This window comes from Ctenocephalides felis, unplaced genomic scaffold (assembly GCF_003426905.1).
Source record: "Ctenocephalides felis isolate EL2017-DRISC unplaced genomic scaffold, ASM342690v1 CF-g0.4_SCAFFOLD_00845, whole genome shotgun sequence".
NCBI classification, from domain to species: domain Eukaryota; kingdom Metazoa; phylum Arthropoda; class Insecta; order Siphonaptera; family Pulicidae; genus Ctenocephalides; species Ctenocephalides felis.
Window position 1 is genome coordinate 85,737,791 of NW_020536999.1, and position 23,451 is coordinate 85,761,241.

At 32.5% G+C, this 23,451-nt stretch overlaps 4 protein-coding genes across 4 annotated transcripts in view; 3 read left to right on the top strand and 1 right to left on the bottom strand.

Moving 5' to 3' along the window:
* The window catches only part of LOC113391238 (zinc finger protein 678-like), a 4,744-nt gene extending 3,753 nt beyond the window's left edge, over positions 1-991 (top strand). The window contains exon 4 of the mRNA XM_026627186.1: positions 399-991. Coding sequence (XP_026482971.1) covers positions 399-991 — 593 coding nt within the window. The remainder of the gene's footprint in view (positions 1-398) is intronic.
* A 14,455-nt stretch (positions 992-15,446) lies between these two features.
* LOC113363656 (zinc finger protein 239-like) lies at positions 15,447-16,415 on the top strand. Its single transcript, XM_026606137.1, has one exon. The coding sequence runs from the start codon at positions 15,486-15,488 to the stop codon at positions 16,410-16,412; it is 927 nt and encodes a 308-aa protein (XP_026461922.1). The 5' UTR covers positions 15,447-15,485; the 3' UTR covers positions 16,413-16,415.
* A 3,875-nt stretch (positions 16,416-20,290) lies between these two features.
* Positions 20,291-21,379, bottom strand: LOC113391240 (zinc finger protein 239-like). The gene has a single exon (XM_026627187.1). It carries the CDS (start codon positions 21,377-21,379, stop codon positions 20,291-20,293), a length of 1,089 nt encoding a protein of 362 aa, XP_026482972.1.
* Positions 21,380-21,908: 529 nt separating this feature from the next.
* LOC113377093 (gastrula zinc finger protein XlCGF8.2DB-like) lies at positions 21,909-23,092 on the top strand. Its single transcript, XM_026617291.1, has one exon. The coding sequence runs from the start codon at positions 21,998-22,000 to the stop codon at positions 23,090-23,092; it is 1,095 nt and encodes a 364-aa protein (XP_026473076.1). The 5' UTR covers positions 21,909-21,997.
* Positions 23,093-23,451: the final 359 nt, after the last annotated feature.

Genomic DNA, 23,451 nt, shown 5'->3' on the forward strand with positions numbered 1-23,451 from the left:
ATTGATGATCCAGATGAATCACATTTTGATGATATTCTTATACGGAAAACGAGGAAATATGTCTACAGCAATTTTTAAAATCTGAAGTAACATTTGAGGAAGAAGTAAAGCATGAACCGATTGATGAGCATGTTGCAACACTAGTAAGAACAAAACCATGTCAGAGAGTCAAGTGATTTAGAGCAGTGATATTACAAGTGAATGCAATAAATCAGTTAAAAAAAAGTTAGGAAAACTTAAAACTACCCTAAACTTGAAACAACCCTTGGAATGTAAACTTGCAATAAAAATTTCTCAACAATTATCACCTTACGTCAACATAAAATGATTCATACAGGAGAACAACCTTACAAATGTGAAACATGTAATAAAGCATTTACAACAAATGATTATTTAAGTCAACATAAAAAAATTTCATGCGAGAGAACATCCTTACAAATGTGAAATATGTAATAAAGCATTTACAACAAATGGTAATTTAAATCAACATAAAAAGATTCATATGGAAGAACGTCCTTACAATGTGAAACATGTAATAAAGCATTTACAACAATTGACTTTAAGTCAACATAAAAAGGTTCATACGGAAGAACGTGATTACAAATGTGAGCTATGTAATAAAGCATTTAAAACAAATAGTAATTTAAGACAACACAAAAATATCATCACAAAGAACGTCGTTACAAATGTGAAACATGTAATAAAGCATTTACAACAAAATTGGACTTTAAGTCAACATAAAAAGGTTCATACGGAAGAACGTCATTACAAATGTGAACTATGTAATAAAGCATTTAAAACAAATAGTAATTTAAGACAACACAAAAAATATCATACAAGAGAACGCCTATACGAATGTGAAATATGTAATAAAGCATTTATAACAAATGGTGAATTAATTCGACATAAAGGATTCATACAGAAGAACGTCCTTACAAATGTGAAATATGTAATAAAGCATTATAATAAAATGGTGCATTATTCGACATAAAAGGATTCATACAGGAGAACGTCCTTACAAATGTGAAATATGTAATAAAGCATTTAAAATGAATAAAGATTTAATTCACATAAAAGGAATCATACAGGAGAACGTCCTTACAAGTGCAAAATATGTAATAAAGCATTCATAGCAAAAGAAAGGTTAAAGCGACATTCAATAATTCATACTGGAGAACGACCACAAATAAAAAATATGCAATAAAGCATTCAAATTAAAACAAGATTTAAACTATGAATTTGTTCATACTAAAGAAAGCAATCATAAATGTGCAGTATGTAAAAAAACATTCGCAAAAAAAAAAATATTTAAGTCTGCATGAAATGATCCACACTGGAATCCGTCCTCATAAGTGTGCTTTATGCAATAAATCATTCACAAGAAAAGATATATATAAACCAACATCTAATGATTCATACAGGAGAACAACCATATAAATGTAAGATATGCAATAAAGCACTCAGTTTAAAACGAAATTTAAAACGACATGAATTAATCCACATAAGAGAAGCAATCATTGATGAACCACATGCAATAAAACATTCGCAGCTTGGCAATCATTAAACCAATATAAAACTGTTCATACTGTAGAACAATTTATAATAGAGGATTAAATTTTCATAATTTTAAACACATTATAATTATAATTAGCAGACTTATTATTGCTTATAAGTATCTTTGAAAATATTTGTGGTGACTTATACAATATATTAACTTTATTTATTGCTCACATTGCTCACAAATATTGTTACGCCAGAAGTTTTACAAGAATATACAGGGTCATTATTTAAATCAAATTGTTTTTTATTTAATTATGTATATATGTATATGAATAACATAAAAATTAAAACTTGTTGTGTAAAAAAGGACCTTGAACAATATTTGTTTTTATTGGTCACTTATTAACTTCCCGGAGAGTTGGTCATAGTAATCGTCCAAAAATTGATAATAAAATTTTGTTTTGCATCATATGTTTACATTTCAAAGATTTCTAATTATTTTGTTATACTATGTTGTGTGTGAATGTATATTTGGGTACAGTTTTTCTTCTATGATTTCGGTAGCACGGATATATGATTGAAGATGTTACTTGGAAATAGGAAGTTGTATTAATTTATTTTCAATAAAAGCGAAAATTTTATTATGGAAATGAACAGTTGAAAATTTAATTTAAATGGCAAAACTTATGTTTATTGCTTTGAATATTGTCGGGTTTTGTTCTGAGGCAATGGGCCCTGATATATGTACATACATTAGGACCTTGATCAACCGGACTAATTATTAACGAAAATAATGTTTATTAAGAAATTGAAACTTCTTTATGTATATGCATATATATTTTCTTAGATTACATTACATACTAACTACTAAATACAGCAGATTATCATGAAAAAATTCGAATTGTAGGTATGTAAATACATATAAATTAGCCTACATAAAATATGTATGACTAGCTAAACCTTGATTCTTATGACTTTGCTATCGGAGATAATCGGTAATCTTTGAAAATCGAATAAAAGTATTTTCTTCCTTCCGTTGGTAGTTTTTTAGCATTAGTTATAAATGTAATTATTTTATAAAATATGACACCAAAAAAGCACATTTCTACAATGATGTAGTAGCTGGCAGTTTCATTTGAAATGTGCTATTTGTTGTGATATAATTGGTTTGGTTTTCATAATATAATTTAGAATTGCTCAAAGTCAAATTGGACCTCTGTGCCTCGCCCTGCTCTACAAACATACTTTTTATTAAATTTACTTTAATTCATAGAATGTTAGTTGAAACTTTTCAAAAGCAGGTCAAAGAAGAAATACTTAAATCATTTTCTATCTCTGTTCGTGGAAATTTGAAAATTTTGTATAAACTCAGTAGTATTACTTACAATTATACACAAAATCCTGAATCCGAAAAGAATCTGAAAAACTTGAAACGTAATCAATAAGTCGAAAGACCAAAAAAAACTTGGATTGGATTATACCATATCTTTCGAACTGTTTTTCATTTTTTAAAATCGATTCGGTAGTTCGAGCTTAAATGCGTGGACGAAAAGTTTAACACTTTTTTTCAAATTACAAAAAAACGGCTCAGCAGATCGTCTCACAAAAACTGACAGGCGATAGTCCTAATTGAGATACATCAAATGACTTTTAAATTTCTGAAATCGGTTTAGGCGTTTTTGAGAAAAATTCGATCAAAGGTCTAATTTTGGCAAATGCCAAAAAACGATACTAATTTTTGCAAACTTTGAAGAATATTTAAAATTACGAGGGCCGTCTACAAGACTATGGTGTCTACCGTCAAAAAAATCATAAAAATCGATTTTTTTTTCAAAAAACTTTATTACAAGAAAACGGCCCGGCCTATCTTTATCAAAAAGTAATCATCACGATTCTCAACCAATATCTATCGAACGGCTTTTGAATTTTCAAAATCGTTTCAAAATTGCGGGCTAAAACGTGGACGAAAATTTGTCACTTTTCTGCGATTTACAAAGAAACGCTCTGAACGATCGTTGCACAACGCTAGTCCTCATCGAGATACATCGAATGGCTTTTAAATTTTTAAAATCGGTCCAGCCGTTTTTGGAGAAAACAGCAAAAAATTGTTCACAAACACAACATACACATACATACTTTTTCCAAATTTGGTCTCATTCAATTCAGAATGACGAAACGTCGAGAAACATAAAATCATCAGCGAGTCGGATTTTTTTATGTAAACATAATTTTTTCCTTCGGGAAGTTTAAAACATTCGTTTCCTAAGTATATTCAAGATGTGCTGATTAGGGTAGGCCCAACCGTTTCGGAGAAACAAAGCAAAGAGTGCAGATAATAGAAATCGGGTTTTTGATAAAATCAACTCTTCTTTTATCTATGGATAGAATGGAGTATCCGATTTGAATGATCTAACAAACATTCAATTTGTAATGATTGGGAGAAGAGGTGATTAGTTTTTGGCAAAGACAGGTCCAGCCATTTCGAAGATACAGAGCTAAATGTGCAAAAAATGGCAGTTTTTGTGAGAACTGAGCGTCCGATTTGAATGATTCAAAGAATTTTCTTCTTGTTTTAACAAAATAATTGCTTTTGGACAAAAAAAATTGTTTTAATTTTTTTCGTATATCGAAAATAATTAAGATTTTAATTTTAATTCTGACAAAAAGTTCTAATATACTTTAAACAAATAATTTCAACTTTGCAATTCAGTTTATATAATTGTTATAAATATTAGACAATGTTACAATATTTATAATAATCTGTTTGAAAACATTTAATATTCTTCGAACATTTCGCTACGATACGGGAAGTGCCAGCAATTTGATGCTGTAAAACACTATGCTATATACCACTAGTTTATAATTATTATCTAGTATATTTTTTTTTATTATTGTATTATTACAAAACTTAATACGATTGTAATACTAAATTTAGTTTCAAATACCCGGTTACTGAAATTCATTAATTTTCATTTCAAATTTTGCGCCCTTAATTTGAATGCCAAAAGCAGCGCCTTCACGTCTGGGCGGAGGACCCGTTAACTATCCATTCTAGAGTTTTTTTTCATAGTTGTTTAACCTGATTTCACAATGAAATAGAAATGTCAAAGTCACAAGTGTTTTTTGTATTTGTTGAATAATAAATAATTTATATATAAATATGTATAAATACTCTCAAAAAAATTAATTAATAAGTGTTTTGTAACAAAAAAAAAATTTTATGATATGGATATATAGATTTATATTGCAGGTAAATAATTTTTGCTACTCAATTTTATTTTTTATTTTCCTATAATCTTTATATTTTTTTAAACCTTTCTTTACTTTTATTTGGTACATAATCCATTCCTTTATATTAAAAAAACCTTTTTTACTTAATATTCTGTATTCTTCGTCATTAATAGAGTTAGTCTATATAAAAAATGTTTTTGACAGAAGAAACCTGATGATGGAAAAAAATCCATGACTTGACTATTAAAAATATATATATATTTATTTATATTGGAGATGGGTAACTCACTCCGGAGTTATCACTTCGATACAACTCCTGCCTCAGAGTGAATTTGAGTGGAGTTGTCTCACTGGATTTGTCATATTCGACTTCCCTAAACTGATACTAAATCTGTTAACATGTGCAGATAATTGCTTGAGATTTTTTACTATTACAAAAGATTTGGGTCGAAAGAAGTGTTTTTTTTCTCGTCTCACAGCTAGTTTTAGGACTTTCCAGGTATATAATGTCTCAAAATGATGCTATTATGTATTGCATATTCTGTATAAGATAATGTTTCTCCATAAATGAGCTCTTTCAAAAGCTAAAAAATATTTAGTATTATATTATAACTTTTACACAATTATGATTTTATAATTGTGTAAAAGTAATAGTATGCTAATCAAAGTACCTGATGTAATGATTCTCGAAAAGGAAATAATAAAAGAATGTGGTGTATTATTATTTTGTGAAAAATATTGATTTGAAAGATTTGTTCTTATTTCATATATTCGGTTTGCTGCATTATTTTTATATAAAAATAAGCGTATTCAAAGAATTCTATATTTTCTCTTCAAAAATAATTACAAAATTGATTTTAAGTTCCAAGTTTTTTGTCAATTTGTGATTCGCATGCATATTGAAATGCATAAAATAATAATTATTATAATTAAATGAACAGAAATATTTGAACTATTTGAAATATATTTCCAAAGTCTTAATAAATCCTGAGATATGTTGACAACACGCTAGAAAACTCATTTGTGTCAAGTATATTTCAAAGTTGTCGGAGTTGTGGAGTCGTTAAGTGGATATAACTCCTCTCTGAAGCGGAGTCAAATCCCAACCGATCTGGCTTTGTACATACTATATATAAGTACTATATACATGCTTGTACTATATACATATATATAAGTATTGAAACATATGTAATATACATTCGAAACCATCTTATAATTATATATAGTAACTTATATTATAATTTTGTAAGCTTTTACTACTTTTTAGAAACCCTTGCTAATTTGTTTACAAGGACCTACAAAAGTCAAAAATGTCTGAAGAAACAAATTCAAACACAACAATTAAAGATGAACCAATTGAATATCCTCAGGTGAAAAAAGAATTTGATTATTGTCTTCAAGAGAAACATGAATTTGTTTCTAATACTATTCTTCTATATTATCTTATTTTGATTTTTTTTTAAATATTTTAATCGTATTAACATGAATTGGAGCTTGACCAGTTGAAGATCCTTATATTTTTACAGGACAAATTCTTACAATTTTATATTTTTTTTATTACTTATTTAACCCATATATTTATTATAAATGAGATAATTTATTATTATAGTAAATGAGCTTGAAATTAAGCATATATTTTGAAAATATAAGATTTAATTAATTAAATTTTATTAACTTAATTATTAAAATAATATAGATAATTAATTACTAAATTTTATTATTATATAAATAATAATTTAAAAGATAAAATAATCAAAATATAATTTAAAGTAATAGTTAAAAATCTTTTTCAAGCTAAATACATTAACTTATCATCAAGTGAAACAAGAATTTGATGAATATCCTCAAGTGAAACAAGAATTTGATGATTATCCTCAAGAGAAACAAGATTCTGATGAATATCCTCGAGTAAAACAGGAATTTGATGGTTGTCCTCAAGATAAACAAGACTTTGTTGATTGTTCTCAAGAAAAACAAAAATTTGATGATCATCCTCAAGTGAAACAAGAATTTGATGGTTATTCTCAAGAGAAACAAGATTTTGATAGTGGTTATCCTCAAGTGAAACAAGATTTTGATGATTATCCTCAAGTGGAACAAGAATTTGATGATTGTTCTCAAGAGAAACAAAAATTTGATGATTATCCACAAGTGAAACAAGAATTTGATGGTTATCCTCAAGAGAATCAAGATTTTGATTATGCATACGTGAAACAAGAATTAGATGATTATGAAATATCAGAAATATGTCCAGACAACGACAAATTATGTGTTTTAAAGTCTGAAGTAACGATAGATGTTGAAAACAAGCAAAAAATAATTGACGAGCAAGTTGCATCAACTAATTCTAATATTTATAATGAAGACATAAGTAATTCAAGTAATTTAATGAACAGAATCACCAAAAAACAAACCACTGCTCTTATCTCGAGACCCTATGAATGTGATATATGCAATAGAACATTTACAAGAAAAGACACATTAAAAGTACATAAAGGGATCCACACTGGGCAACACCTTCATAAATGTGCTACGTGTAATAGAGCTTTCATAACAAAACAACTATTAAATCGGCATGAAAGGATCCACACTGGAGAACGTGCTCATAAGTGTGAAATATGCAATAAAGCTTTCATAACAAAATTGGAACTAAAACGACATGAATTTATCCACACCAGAGAAAGCGATCATAAATGTGCAACATGCAATAAATCATTTGCAACAAAACAAATATTAAATCTTCATGAAATGATTCACACTGGAGAGCGCCCTTATAAATGCGAAATATGCCAAAAAGCATTTAAAACAAAATATGAATTAAAACAACATGGTAAGATGCATACCAATGAAAGCAAATATAAATGTACCATATGCATTAAAACATTTTCAACAAAACAATTAATGATCCGTCACGAAATGATTCATACAGGAGAGTCCCCTTACAAATGTGAGACGTGCAAAAAAGCTTTTAAAACTAAACATGAGTTGAAACATCACGAAATCATCCATACCAACGAAAGCAATTTTAAATGTGCAACATGCAATAAAGCTTTTCCAACAACAAGAGCATTAACTCGGCATATGAATGTTCACATCCGAGCAAACCTTTATAGGTGTAAGACTTGCAATAGAAATTTTGCCACAAACGAAACTTTGATTCGGCACAAACTTACTCATATCAAGGAAAAATCTCATATTTGTGAAATATGCAATAAAACATTTGGTAGACGATATTCATTAAATTTACATAAAAGAAAACAACATTAATGTGAGAGTCAACCCAGCAAGTTTTTTGATTGGTTAATCATATTGCAAAACAGCCACTGGTAAGAATTAAATTAATTTATGGTAAAATTTAAATTAATTATGTCGCCATCTATTGTTGTGTTTTTGTAAATCACCAAAATTTGGTAGGTGCCATGGGGGGTAAAAATAGAACAAATACGATTTACTCCGTATGAGTGTTTTCAGCATATAACAGATGGCGCTTGTGTGCTTCAAATTCAGCAATTGTTTTGAAACACAGCCTTTGTAGATATAGAACACGTACTTTAAAGGTTTAGGTCTTCCCGGGCAGGGGCCTGGGAAAAAATTCAAGATGTCAAATATAAATCGAACATAAATCAGAAGAAGACGTGCAGACAAGTACTGCACTAAAAAATAAATATGAAGCGCTCACGGACCGTACAGATATGGATACTGATAGGGAGAGTGAGGACTACAGGAAGGTAACACGCCGAAAGAGGGCGAAAAAGAACAAGGAGCCTGAGAAAACCACTACTAGGTCGGAACCATCTACCTCAGGAGTCCGAACTGTGACACCCAAGAACACCACCACGAAAGAGGCAAAAATCCCACCGATTATCATAAAAGGTCAAATAGATTTAAAAACGATTAAATATCTAAGAGAAACATCTAAAATTAATTTTAAATATCAATACCTCCATAATAATCTACACAAAATTTTCACTGACACCGCTAAAGAACACGAGAAGATCAAAGAAATGTTAAGGGACTGCAATTATCAATTTTATACCTATACAATCAAAGAGGAAATGCCGAAGAAAATAACCATAACAGGTCTACATCCATCAATTACAGAGACAGAGGTTCATGAAGATCTCCTGTCGAAAGGGATTAAAGCCAGGCAAGTAGTGCAGATAAAGAGGAAAACCTCAGATGGTGGACAACACAAATTACCTATATACATTGTTCTCCTCGATAAAGACTAGAATATGTCGGAGGTAAGGTCGATAACCAACATTGGTGGACACATCTTCTCCTGGGTAGCCTATAGACCGCAGAACAGAGCGCTGCAGTGCCACAAATGTTTAAACTTTGGTCACACATCGTACACCTGTGACCTAAAGTACAGGTGTATAAAGTATCTCAATGTGCACGCGCCAGGAGCGTGCCAGAAACTACGACATGAGGCACCGATGTGTGTCAATTGCAAGAGTGAACACGCGGCAAATTATTCCAAATGCAGCGCTCTTATTAATTACAAAGAAAAGAGGGAAAGCGACGCTCTCAGGTGAAGACAAGCATATAGGCCAGCACCAACAACAGTGCCACTGACTAGGAGCTTCTCGTCAGCTGTAAACTCCAACAACAATAGTCCCAACGTCCGACCTGAATATCCTCAACTCCCTATCTCATCATCACCATACAGATCAATGGTCCAGTCCTCACAAACAATGGTCCAGCCTGCATCATCACAGATCCGGCCTGCGCTATCGCAACCACCAACACGGCCTGCCTGCAGCCAGCCCGATCCAGACCTAAACACCCCGGAAGGACTCTTTGCTGCTATGGGCGAGATCAGGAAGCTATTTGCGGATCCCCAGGTAAAGCAAATTTTCAGTGAGCTATACAAACTGACAAAAACACTTAACACAAACATGACTTATAACGACAAATACACAACAATTTTGAACTTTCTTACATCATCACCGTAAACCAATCGCAAGGCTTACAAATAATGCATTTCAATTCAAATGGACTTAAAAACAACGTTGACGAACTGAGACAGACGATAACAAAATACGATCTGGACATAGTAATGATTAACGAGACACATTTAAAACCTACGTACAGACTCTATATCAACAATTACAAAGTTTACAGAAACGACAGACAGACGGACGCACGCGGATGGGGCGGCACTGCGATTTTGATCAAGTCTAACATCAGACACGAGCAAGTGCCAAACCTGACAGCGGGCGGTTCTGAAATAACAGCTATTAATGTATATAAGAGAGGTCAAAAAGTAACCATAATATCGATTTACATCCCGGCAAGCAGACTAGAACATACGGACTTACAAAGACTACTGGACTCGAACAGATTTGTACTTATGGCAGGAGACTTTAACGCACAACACACATCTTGGAACTGTAACTTCAACAACGCGAACGGAAACAGACTTTACGAATACCTGACCGAACACAACACCACAGACGCACAACTACATTATCCTGACACGCCGACCAGATACGCCACCGTACAGACGCACCATCACAGTACGATCGATTTGGCATTGACAAAAAATCTACACGTAACATCCGAACCCATAACAAGAACACTTTTCAACTCCGACCATAATCCAGTTTTCATGACCATTTCAGACAGACTAGACGTAGACCAGACTCCCAAACGCAAATTTTTAGATTACACCAGAGCCAACTGGCCATTTTTCAGAGACATCATCACAGATAACACACGACACACTATGCCAATCGATACCAACGCTGACATTGAGGAGGCTGTAACACACCTTACACTGACAATCACAGACGCCGTACAACAGACTATACCGACACTAGACTCAAGAACAACACCAGCCAACGACTTGCCAGAACACATTTTATTGAAAATACAACTTAAAAATCATACAAAGAAACTGTGGCAACGTACCGGTGACAGACTACTCAAGGAACATGTCAACAGACTGACAAAAATTATTTCCAATGATATACGTGACCACCGAAATAACACTTGGACCAAAAGACTCGAGAACATAAATACTGACCCACACAAAATTTGGCAGACAGCAAAAAGACTGACGCGGAAACCAGCATCCATACCTCCACTCTAATTAACTGACAACAATTACGCAACGACACCAGCAGACAAAGCGGAAATATTGGCAAAAAACTTTGAAAACATACATAAACAAAATGCCAATATGTCAAACGCAGACCTGAAACAAAACGTACACGAGACAATTCAAGACTTCACTGACCTCCACAGGGACAAAGACTTACGAATAGACCCTGCCACAGTTTCCGAAATAAAGACAATAGTTAAAAAATTACCGAACAGAAAAGCACCGGGACCGGACGGACTACAAAACATAATACTTAAACAACTGCCGACGAACGCCTACATTTTACTTACCCGGATAATAAATAGAATAATGACAAAAGGCTGCTTTCCCACTTCTTGGAAAATCTCCACCATATTTCCAATAGTGAAGCCAAGGAAGCAGCCAGACATACCACAGAACTACAGACCGATCAGCCTCCTCAACACAATGAGTAAGGTAGCCGAAAAGGTACTACTCAAAAGACTTAACAAACACATAAGACACAACAAAATCATACCTAACGCACAATACGGCTTCAAAGAACGACACTCCACACTACACCCACTAACAAATCTCATAGAAAATACAGTTCTCAATTTCAATAGACAAAACCATACCGGACGGGTGTTACTCGACTTTGAGAAGGCGTTTGACACCATCTGGATGGACGGACTTATACATAAACTTATCCAACTAAACTTTCCACCGTACATAACGAGAACTTTACACTCATACCTCTCAGACCGCAACTTCACTGTACAAGTAGACAACGGACTTTCGACGGTTAAACAAGTGACGGCGGGAGTACCGCAGGGCTCAATCCTGGGACCGTCACTGTTTAACGTCTACATTCACGACATACCCACTGACGCCGACACAACGTTACTGACGTTTGCTGACGATACTGCCATATACAAATCATCACGCTCACCTACACTACTGACTACAAAGATACAGACACACATAGCAAACTAACTGAATATACTGACAAATGGCAAATTAAAATCAATCCGCAAAAGACGGAGGCTATTCTTTTCACAAAGAGCCGAAATGCCACGACTAGACTGACTGACCTGGACAAAATTAAAATATTGGTCTGTGAAGTTGAGTGGTCCAAGGATGTCAAATATCTTGGTGTGACCCTGGACCATAGACTCAGCTTCACAAAACATGTTAATACAAAAATTGGACAGGCTTACGGGATGTTAAATCTACTGAGACCTCTCTTAAACCACAACAGCCCGCTAAGCTTGAAGAACAAGCGAACACTTTACTTGACACTAATAAGACCCATACTGACATACGCCGCTCCGGCATGGAACGCGACGACTAAGACTAACCTACGAAAACTACAGACATTACAAAATAAGACACTGCGACTCGTACTCAACAAAATAAGGGACCCACTGAATAGACATTACTACTCTTCAAAATACATACACAAACTGACTTACCGACCACCGACATAGTGCCACTCAATTTGTAATCTCGCTATATTCACAATATTCACTGTATATATTAAGATCAATAATGTAATTTAAAGTACCCAAGGGTAGAAAAATATGTGTAAATAACAATGCATATGTATGATCAGCTATTGTAAAAAATACTTTTTATCTTATCTATCTCTCTTTAGGTCGCACTTTTATATATTGAAATATATATTTTTTGAATGTAAAAATGTTTAATTGTTCTTATTATATATTTTTTCCAACATATTTGTGATTTTGTTGAAAATATATGCATTATTTCTGCACACTATCAACACAAGTTAAATGTTTTTTGAATCATTCAAATCAGATGCTCCGTTCTCTCAAAGACTTAATTTCTATTTTCTGCACTCTTTGCTTCGTATCTCCGAAACGGCTGGACCAACTTTTTGCCAAAAACTAATCAGCACGTCTCCCCATCAATAGGAATCAAATGCTTTTTGAATAATTCAAATCTAAAGTATGCCAAAATGTTTAGAAACTTTGAAACGTGAGGATATACAAAAAATTTCAATTATTAGAGAAAATATAAACCCAAACAAATCTTTACGAAGAATAATTACGAGCTTAGATAAATAAGTATAAATTACAATTACGAGGATAAAATGATACCTCAGAAAAAATGTAGGTGTGTGTGTGTGTGTGCGTGTGCCGATACAAATTTTCGTCGACGATTGTACGAACACGGATCAACTGATTTGAATAATTCAAAAAACATTTTACTTGTATTGACGAAATGAGCAACTGGTAAAATTTATTGTAAAGACAATTCAAACTGAAGGTCCAATAAAAAAAGTAAAAAATAATGCTATTTGGCGGTCAAAACTGAACATTAGACATATGTACAGCGTATTATCAGAAATGTTATAAAGAATATAATAATAAGTACAAATTTTGTGTACATTTATATGCGTTCCGTACCAATGTTTACATGTTAGACTACTACGCGGCGCTTACGCGCTTTGATATTTCGACTACAAATCAGCTATGCAGCGCTATTGCTTAAAAAAAAGTTCAGAATTTTCAAAATACAAGAAAAAATCAAAATATAAAATCTCGAGTTTTTCAACTAAGTCAAATTTTTAAATAATTTTAATTTTTTTTAAAAATCTAATTTTTCATGAGTTTTGCAAACTTTTTTTTTAAATTTAGTTTTTGCTACGGAAAGTTCCAGCAATTTGCCTTAAAGCACGCGCCACTAGTTTATCTATTGGTAGGGCAAAATCTGGGCAACCTGATTTACTTAAAATCAGCCAGATGATGGCTTGCCGCAGCCTGTTGTGTTTTACTAACTTCCCGTAGGGTAAGTTATTGTAATCTTCTATCTTAATTAGAAAAATGGATGTGTGTGTGCCTGAGTGTGTATGTATGTATGTATGGATACAGTTTTTCGTCCACGTTTTCGGGCGCACGGATCAACCGATTTGAATAGTTCAACTAGTGGTGTATGGCATCGTGCCTTAAGCCAAATTGCTGGAACTTTCCGTGATGAAATATTCAAGTAATTTTAAACATTTTCAAATATATTATTACAAATACTGTAACTTTCATTATTTTTGCTATCTTGTTATATCTGAGCAAATCAAATGCAAAGCATAAATCAATTTATCTCCAGAACATTAACAATCCTCATTTCATTTCGAATTCGATTTCAAAAAAATAGTTGCCTATTTTACACACTATTGAAAAAGTGCTTCCGTATAGTCACAGTATAAAAGCATTTGCAAATAATTCAGTGCGACATTTTCACTTATACTGTGCTTAGCTTGGCGGCATTTTCACATTTTTCAATAGTTTTCACAAAATTGGAAAAGTGCTCCAGTCTGGGCAAACATTTGTACCAGAGTGGCGCTTAGACTGTGCTTAGCCTAGGTGATTTTGTGAATTTCTAATCTAAAATTACAAAAATATTTTTCGAAAAAAATCTAAAAACAAAAATTTTTTTTCCAAAAGCAATTATTTTGTTGAAACAAGCAGAAAGTTTTTTAGATCATTCAAATCGGACGCTTAGTTGTCTCAAAAACTGCCATTTTTTGCACATTTAGCTCTGTATCTTTGAAACCGCTGGACCTGCCTTTTCCAAAAATTAATCACCACTTCTCCCCGTCATTACGAATTGAATGTTTTTTGGATCATTTAAATCCGATGCTCCGATCTCTCAAAAACTCGATTTCTATTTACTGCACTTTTTGCTCCGTATCTCCGGAACGGCTGGACCTGCCTTTGCCAAAACTAATCAGCACATCTCCCTATCAATAGGAATCGAATGTTTTTTAAACCATTCAAATCGGTTGATCCGTGCGCCCGAAAACGAGGACGAAAAAATGCGGACATACGAAACACACACATATCCATTTTTTCTGAGGTATGCCAAAATGTTCAGAAAACTTCAAAACGTTGAGAAATGCAAAAACTTTCATTTTCGATTTTCGGCCCATTACTATAACTATCCTACGGGAAGTTAAAAACAATCGATTCCCCTTGATAGGGAGATGTGCTGATTATAGTGTTTGGGAAAGACAGGTCTAGCCGTTACGGAGATACGGAGCAAAGAGTGCAGAAAATAGAAATAGAGTTTTTGAGAAAACGGAGCTGAATGATCCAAAAAACATTCAATTCGTAATGATAGGAAGAAGGGGTGATTAGATTTTGGCAGAGGCAAGTGCAGCCGTTTCGGGGATACGGAGCAAAATGTGCAAAAAATGACAATTTTTTGAAAGAAATAAGTTGGACAGCTACTTGTGTTGATGAAAAGATTGTTTTTTTTTTGATTATCGAAAATAATTTAGATTTTTAAAATTTTAACCCGCTACGGAAAGTTCCAGTGATTTTCTTCAAGGCACCTTTAACTACACAACTAGTTTCATTTGCAAATAACAGTAATTAATAACAATCACTTATTTGAAAAACAAGTATTTCGTGACAGTTGAAATAATGAATTCAAAAGACGCGCCGCTACTTAAATTTCAAAGCGATGTGATGAATGTCTCATCTTTCTTAAAACATACTCTATGCTTCAAATGTCAAATAGTAAATGTAAATTTGGATGAAATAATTATATTTTTTTAAAAGATTATTAATTAAACTATAATTATATTAAAATATTATTATTTATTACACAATTAATTTTGTGAATATATACTAATTAGACGGGAGTAAGTGAAAATATTTAAAAAATGTCAGACGAAACAATTATGTCTATGAATGCTGAGGCAATTAAAATGGAACCACCAGAATCTTCAGTAGAAGACATTAAAAGCGAAATTGAGGTTGAATGTGATGTTCCTGATGCTATAGTTAACCCAAAATCGACTTCTGAGGAAGATAAAACGTGTTTAGAAAGATTCATGAAATCCGATGTGACGATAGAAGAAGAAGTCAAGCAGGATACAATCGAGGAATTTGTATATGAATGTGGCATTTGTAATCAATCATTTCCAGAATCACATCTTTTAAAAGAGCATATGCTCGATCACATGCCCAGTCATAGCAAAGAACGCCCTTTCAAATGCGAAGTCTGTGGTAAGACTTTCTCACTATCAAAAGGCTTAAAAGCACACATGATTTCACATTCTGAAGAACGTCCCTTCGAATGTGGTTTATGCAATCTGACATTCTCCCGTCCAAGCAGTCTGAAAAGACACATGCTGAGACACAACGGAGTACGCCCTTATAAATGCTATGTTTGTGACAAGACATTTACTCAATCAAGCGATCTGAAAAGTCACATGCTGATTCACAATGGAGTACGCCCCTATGAATGCGATATATGCAAGAAGGCCTTCACACAATTATGTAATATGAAAAAACACATGATGATTCACAGCGGTGTGCGCCCCTACGAATGCGACGTATGCAAACGCTCATTCACAGAATTAGGGAGTCTGAAAAGTCATATGTTGCTGCACACTGGAGTACGCCCTCATCAATGCAATATATGCAATAGGGCGTTCACACAATCCTGTAGTCTGAAAAAACATATGCTGGTTCATAGCGGAGAGCTTCCTTATAGATGTGAAATTTGCAATAAGGGATTTACTCAATCGAACAATTTGACTAGACACAGGGCAGTTCATAGCCAGAAGCGTGGTGAAAGTCAATGAAGTATAAGCATTATTGATAAATTGAATTTAAATATTTGGTAATATGTTATAAAATATTCTTTCATGTAATATTAAATAATTTATGAATAGTATAAAATATGCAGTAAACATATCATTATTTACAGTTTCTTTTAAGTAAAACTTCTTTAGGCGCGACTAGGGTGTAAATCCGTTCAAATGCAACGGAAAAAGCGTTACGCTCGAGTCGAGTGCCAATGATTTGTCATTCGCTATCTATGATATCCTTTCTATATGGGTCGATTGTGATTGGTCGTGGTGTTGCGTGAGTATGATTGCTTTGATTGAATAGTGAACACTAGTGAGGTGCATGGCATTGTGTCTTAAGGCCAATTGCTGGAACTTCCCGTACCGTAATTAAAAAATTTGGTACGGAACCCAAAAAAAAAAAAATACACAAAATGTGTACAATGTGTACATTAAAATCTATAAAATATCTGATAATTTGATGTACATATGTCCAATAAACATTTGTGATTGCCAAATCATATTTTTTAACATATTTTTTCTGAGAGTCCGTAACCGCTAGACCTGCCTTCCCAAAATTGAATCAGTTCTTCAACTTGTCAATACAAGTAAAATGTTTTGTGAATTATTAAAATCCGGTGGTCCGTTCTCTTAAAAACTGAGTTACCGTGTTTGGCACTTTTTGCCCCGTATCTTCAGAACGGCTAGACCTGCCTTTGCCAAAAACTAATCAGCACGTCTCCTATCAACACGAATCGAATGTTTATTGAATTTTCAAATCGGTTGATCGGTGTTCCCGAAATCGGCGACGAAAATTTGTATCTGCACACACATATATACACATACATACATCCATTTTTTGTAAGGTGGTTCAGAAACCTCTGAAACGTAAAGATATATAAAAATTTTCATTGTCGTTTTTTTTGCATTCACTATAACTTACCCTACGGTAACTTAATAATAAAACTAGTGGGGTGTATGGCATCGTGCCTTAAGGCAAATTGCTGGAACTTTCCGTACCGTAACGAAATGTTCGAGGAATACTGAATGTTTTCAAATAAATTATTATACATATTGTAACATTGTTAATATTTATAAGAATTATATAAACTGAATTGCAAAGTTAAAATTATTTGTTTAAAGAATATTTGAACTTTAGTCAGAATTAAAAATAAAATCTGAATTATTTTCGATGCAAACAAAAAAATGATACGATTTTTTTTTCCAAAATCAATTATTTCGTTAAAACAAGCTGAAAGTTCTTTGAATCATTTAAATTGGACGCTTAGTTCTCTCAAAAACTGCCATTTTTTGCACATTTAGCTCTGTTTCTTCGAAATGGCTGGGCCTGCCATTGCCAAAAACTAATAGTCACTTCACCCAATCATTACTAATTGAATGTTTTTTAGATCATTCAAATCGAATGCTCCGTTCACTCAAAAACTCGATTTATATTTTTTGCACTCTTTGCTCCGTATCCTCGTAACGGCTGGACCTGCCTTTGCCAAAAACTAATTAGCACATCTTCCTATCAATAGGAATCGAACGTTTTTTGAACCATTCAAATCGGTTGATCCGTGCGCCCGAAAACGTGGACGAAAAATTGTATCCATACATACATACACACACACACAATTTTTTCTGAGGTATTTTTATAGGCAGACAGATACAATAGCTATTCAAAGAATGAAACTGTATCGCCAGCGTAATAGTAAAAAAAAACAAGCAGTCAATGAATGTATGTTAATTTTAATTACATGAAGTTTTTCAAACACAATTACATGATGAGTGAAATTGTGAAAACAATATTTCTTTAGGCGTTGTTTAACATAATAATTCTCTGCATTTTTATAGATATTAAAAGTTATTAAAGCAGTACAGCTTTATTCTATCATGCCGAAGATACATCTTTTCCAGAATTATATCTCAGACACTTTTGGAAGTCTACATGTTTTTTGATCATTAAGTATTACAAAGTTGCTTATTTTTATGAATAATCAAGAATAAATTGATATTTAGATTTATTACTCTAAATGAGAGATCAAGCATTGTTTATGCTTATTTATCTATGAGATCAAGCACAACAATAGTTCATGTCGATGTGAATCATTTATATACAGATATACTTCATCATGGACATCTATGCAGTTTATATCTATTTATCTATGCAGATTCTTCAAGATTGTTATAAGTTCACTGTATGAACGAATATTATAGAATTTATTAATCAGCAATTACTCCATTTCTCTAAGGTTCAAGTTCTAAATGCTAATTACAATTACAAACCAATCATGTCTAATTACATTATTCTTTCAAACATTATAAATATTTTTAATGCTATTATAAATATACAATTAACTTCCCGAGGGAGAAGTTTGTTTTCATCAAAAAATCCGATTTGCTAATTTTATGTTTTCTCGACGTTTCAAGTCATTCTGAATCGAATGATACCGAATTATAAAAAGTATGTGTGTGAACAGATTTTTTTTCCCATAAATCGGTGTTTTCTCGAAACGGCTGGACCGATTTCAAAAATTTAAAAGCCATGGCTCCTCGCACCTCGATGAGGAATATTGTTTGTCAGTTTTGTGCGACGATCGGCAAGCCGTTTCTTTATAAATAGCAGAAGAGTGAAAATTTTTTTGTCCACGTTTTAAGCCGCAATTCTGAATCGATTTTGAAAATTCAAAATCTGTTCGAAAGATATTGGTTGAGAATCGTGCTGATTAGTTTTTGGTAGAGATCGGCCGGGCCGTTTTCTTGTAATAAAATGTTAACAAAAATTTCGACGGTTTTTATTATTTTTAACTTCCCGTAGGGTGTTATTGTAATCGTCCAAAAATCGAAATTGAAAATTTTTACATTTCTCGACGTTTTGAAGGTTTTTGAACATTTTGGCATACCTCAGAAAAAATGGATGTGTGTGTGTGTGATTTGAATGGTTTAGAAAACCTTCGATTCCTATTGATAGGAAGATGTGCTGATTAGTTTTTGGCAAAGGCAGGTTCAGCCGTTTCGGAGACATGGAGCAAAGAATGCAGAAAATAGAAATCGAGTTTTTGAAAGAACGGAGCATCCAATTTGAATGATCTAAAAACATTCAATTTGTAATATATTACTAATAATATAACTAATAAGTAATATATTGGGAGAAGAGGTGATTAGTTTTTGATAAAGGCAGGCCCACCGATTTCGGAGATAAAGAGCTAAATGTGCAAAAAATGGCAGTTTTTGAGAGAACTAAGCTTTTGCTTGTTTTAACAAAATAATTAATTTTAGAAAAAAAAAATTTTTTGTTCCAAAATTTTTTTTTTTCCAAAAAAATTTTTTTGTTCCAAAATTTTTTTTTTCAAAAAAATTTTTTTTTTGTATATAGAAAATAATTCAGATATTATTTTCAATTCTGACTAAAGTTTTAATATACTTTAAACAAATAATTTCAACTTTGCAATTCAGTTTATATAACTCTTATAAAAATTAGACAATGTTACAATATTTATAATAATCTATTCGAAAACATTTAATATTCCTCGAACATTTCTTTACGGTACGGAAAGTTCCAGCAATTTGAATCCACCAGTTGAAATCTGTTTAGGATTTTGATAACAAAAATTTTGCTCTATTCTACTAATTGATCAGTATAAATTGGCATTAATGGATCAAACATTGAAATTTATTTTGTCTGAAATATTACAACTGAGTACTCTTTAATAATAAAGATTTAATTTACCAGATTTAATTTTTCTTATAATATAAAAAAATATATATTTATATAAATTTATTCATAGTACTAAATATTTGTACAGCAGTAATTAAATTTACAATGCAAATAAAATATAAGTAATTCACAGATATTTCACACGCAGGGTTTGTTTCTGCTTGTTAATGTTTCATTAATCTTCATCACATTTTCTACTGTGAACTTTCACCTTGTGTCTCCTTAAGTTGCTCGGTTGTGAGTATGTTTCACTGCATATTTCACATTTGAAACAACGCTCTTTGGCATGAGTGATCATGTGATTTTTTAAATTACATTTTCTTACGAATGTCTGATTACATATTTCACATTTAAAAGGGAGTTCTCCAGTATGAATGTGCATGTGCATTGTCAAGACGCCAGAGTGTGAGAATGTTTTACTGCATATTTCACATTTGAAAGGGCGTTCTCCTGTATGAATACGCATGTGCCTTTTCAAGTCACCCGAATATGAGTATGTTTCACTACATATTTGACATTTGAAACGACGCTCTTTGGTATGAGTGATCATGTGTGATTTCAGATTACATTTTCGTGGGAATGTCTGATTACACATTCCACATTTGAAAGGACGCTCTTTAGTATGAGTGACCATGTGTGATTTCAGATTATATTTTAGTGAGAATGTCTGATTACACATTTCACATTTGAAAGGACGGTCTTTGGTATGAGTGACCATGTGTGATTTCAAATCAGATTTTCGTAGGAATGTCTGATTGCATACTTCACATTTGAAAGGGCGCTCTCCTACATGAATAAGCAAATGTCTTCTCAAAGTGCTTTTTTCTTTGAACGTCTTACCACAGATTTTGCATTCGAAAGGGCGTTCTGTGTTATGAGTGATCATGTGATGTTGCAATTGTGATGAATATTTAAATGTCTTATTACTTGCATTGCATTTATTGTTACCCTTTTTGTCATTTATAGGTGTGTGGTCAACCATGTGCTCTTTCAAATAATTAGATTCTGAAAATGATCTATTACAAATGCCATATTCATAACTGGGTGTCTCAATTAACTCCTGCTTGACTTCTTCCTCTATCGTCACTTCGGAATTCATAAATCTTTCCAGACAAGTTTCATTATCTTCTAAACATGATTCAGACTTAACAATACTTTCAAGATCATCAAATTCATTTTCAAGTTTAATGTCTTCCATTGAATATTCTGGGGGTTCAAGTTTAATTGTCTGATCATTCACAGACATAATCGTTGCTTCAGACATTTCCAGATATTTCCACTGCGTATATTGGTTAATATTATTGGTATATTATATAATAATATTGGTTATTACTTTTTAATAATCTACTTTGTTTTCAAATATCTCAAATAATATAATGAATCTAACTATACTTACATTTGTTGTAGAAAATCTTCAGCTGTTTAAAATCGGATACTTCTTTGCATGGTTAGTCGTTCAGAATTATAGTTTTAAATTTTTGAAATCGGACCAGCCGTTTTTGAGAAAACGTCAATTTACGGCAAAAAATCTGTTCACGCACACGCGCACATATACTTTTTCCAAATTTGGTCTCATTCGATTCAGAATGACATAAAATTAGCGATTTTTTTATGAATACATAAACTTTTTCCTCGGGATATTAAACAAAATAAAAATTTATATCTCAAAGGTGGTAAGTGTCTCGTCTTCTTCTTTATAAAAACATACTCTATGCTTCAAATGTCAAGCTACTAAAGCGTTTTTATATTTTATAGCTAAAACAAATGTGAATTTAGTTAAAGTCGTTATTATCACATTCAAAAAGATTGTTGATTAAAAATAGATTATTAAATTTTAAATCAAATAATATTTGTTAAATATTCGTGGTGAAGTTACATAAAAATGCCGGAATCAACGATTATGTCTGTGAATGATCAGACAATCAAACTTGAACCACCAGAATATTCAATGGAAGACGTTAAACGTGAAACTGATGATGAATTTAATTATGTAGATGTTATTGTTAAGTCTGAATCGTGTCCTGAAGATGATGAAACATATCTGGAAAGATTTATGAATTCCGAAGTGACGATAGAGGAAGAAGTCAAGCAGGAGTTAATCGAGACACCCACTGATGAACATGGCATTTGTAATAGATCTTTTTCAGAATTGAATGATTCTAAAGAGCACATGGTAGATCACGAACTCAGTCGTAACGAAAAAAGCATCCATAAGTGTGATGTATGTCATAAATCATTTAAACAAAGTTCGATTTTGGCAACGCATATGGTTCAACATAGCACAGAGCTTCCTTTCAAATGCCAAATATGCTTTAAGACATTCATTCGAAGAAAAAATTTGAAAAATCACATGCCTATTCATACAGGAGAGCGCCCTTTCAAATGTGCAATATGCAATAAGACATTCATTCGAAAAAGAGGTTTGAGAAATCACATGCTTATTCATACAGGACAGCGCGCCTTCGAATGTGAAATATGTTATAAAACATTTACTCAATCACATATTCTGAAAAACCACATGATCACTCATTCCAATGAGCGACCTTTCAAATGTGACATATGCAGTAAAACATTCTCACACTCCGGTGTCTTGACAATGCACATGCATATTCATACTGGAGAACGCCCTTTTAAATGTGAAACATGTCATCAGACATTCTCAAGAAAATGTAATTTAAAATATCACATGATCACTCATACCAATGAGCGACCTTTCAAATGTGACATATGTAGTAAAACATTCTCACACTCTGGTGTCTTGACAATGCACATGCATATTCATACTGGAGAACGCCCTTTTAAATGTGAAACATGTTATCAGACATTCTCAAGAAAAGGTAATTTAAAATATCACATGATCACTCATACCAAAGACCGTCCTTTTAAATGTGATACATGCAATAAAGAATTTACACAATCGAGCAACTTGAGGAGACACAGGGTGAAAGTTCATAGTAGAAAATGTGATGATCAATGAAACATTAACAAGCAGAAACAAACCCTGCGTGTGAAATATCTGTGAATTACTTATATTTTATTTACATTGTAAATTTAATTACTGCTGTACAAATATTTAGTACTATGAATAAATTTATATAAATATATATTCTTTTATATTATAAGATTTACAGATGTTGTTATAAATTTTATTAACTCCCGAAGGAGAAGTTTATGTTTTCATAAAAAAATCCGATTCGCTAATTTTATGTTTTCTCGATGTTTCAAGCCATTCTGAATCGAATGAGACCAAATTTGGAAAAAGTGTGTGTGTGTGAATATGTGCTTGTGTGTGAACAGATTTTGTGCCGTAAATTGACGTTTTCTCAAAAACGGCTG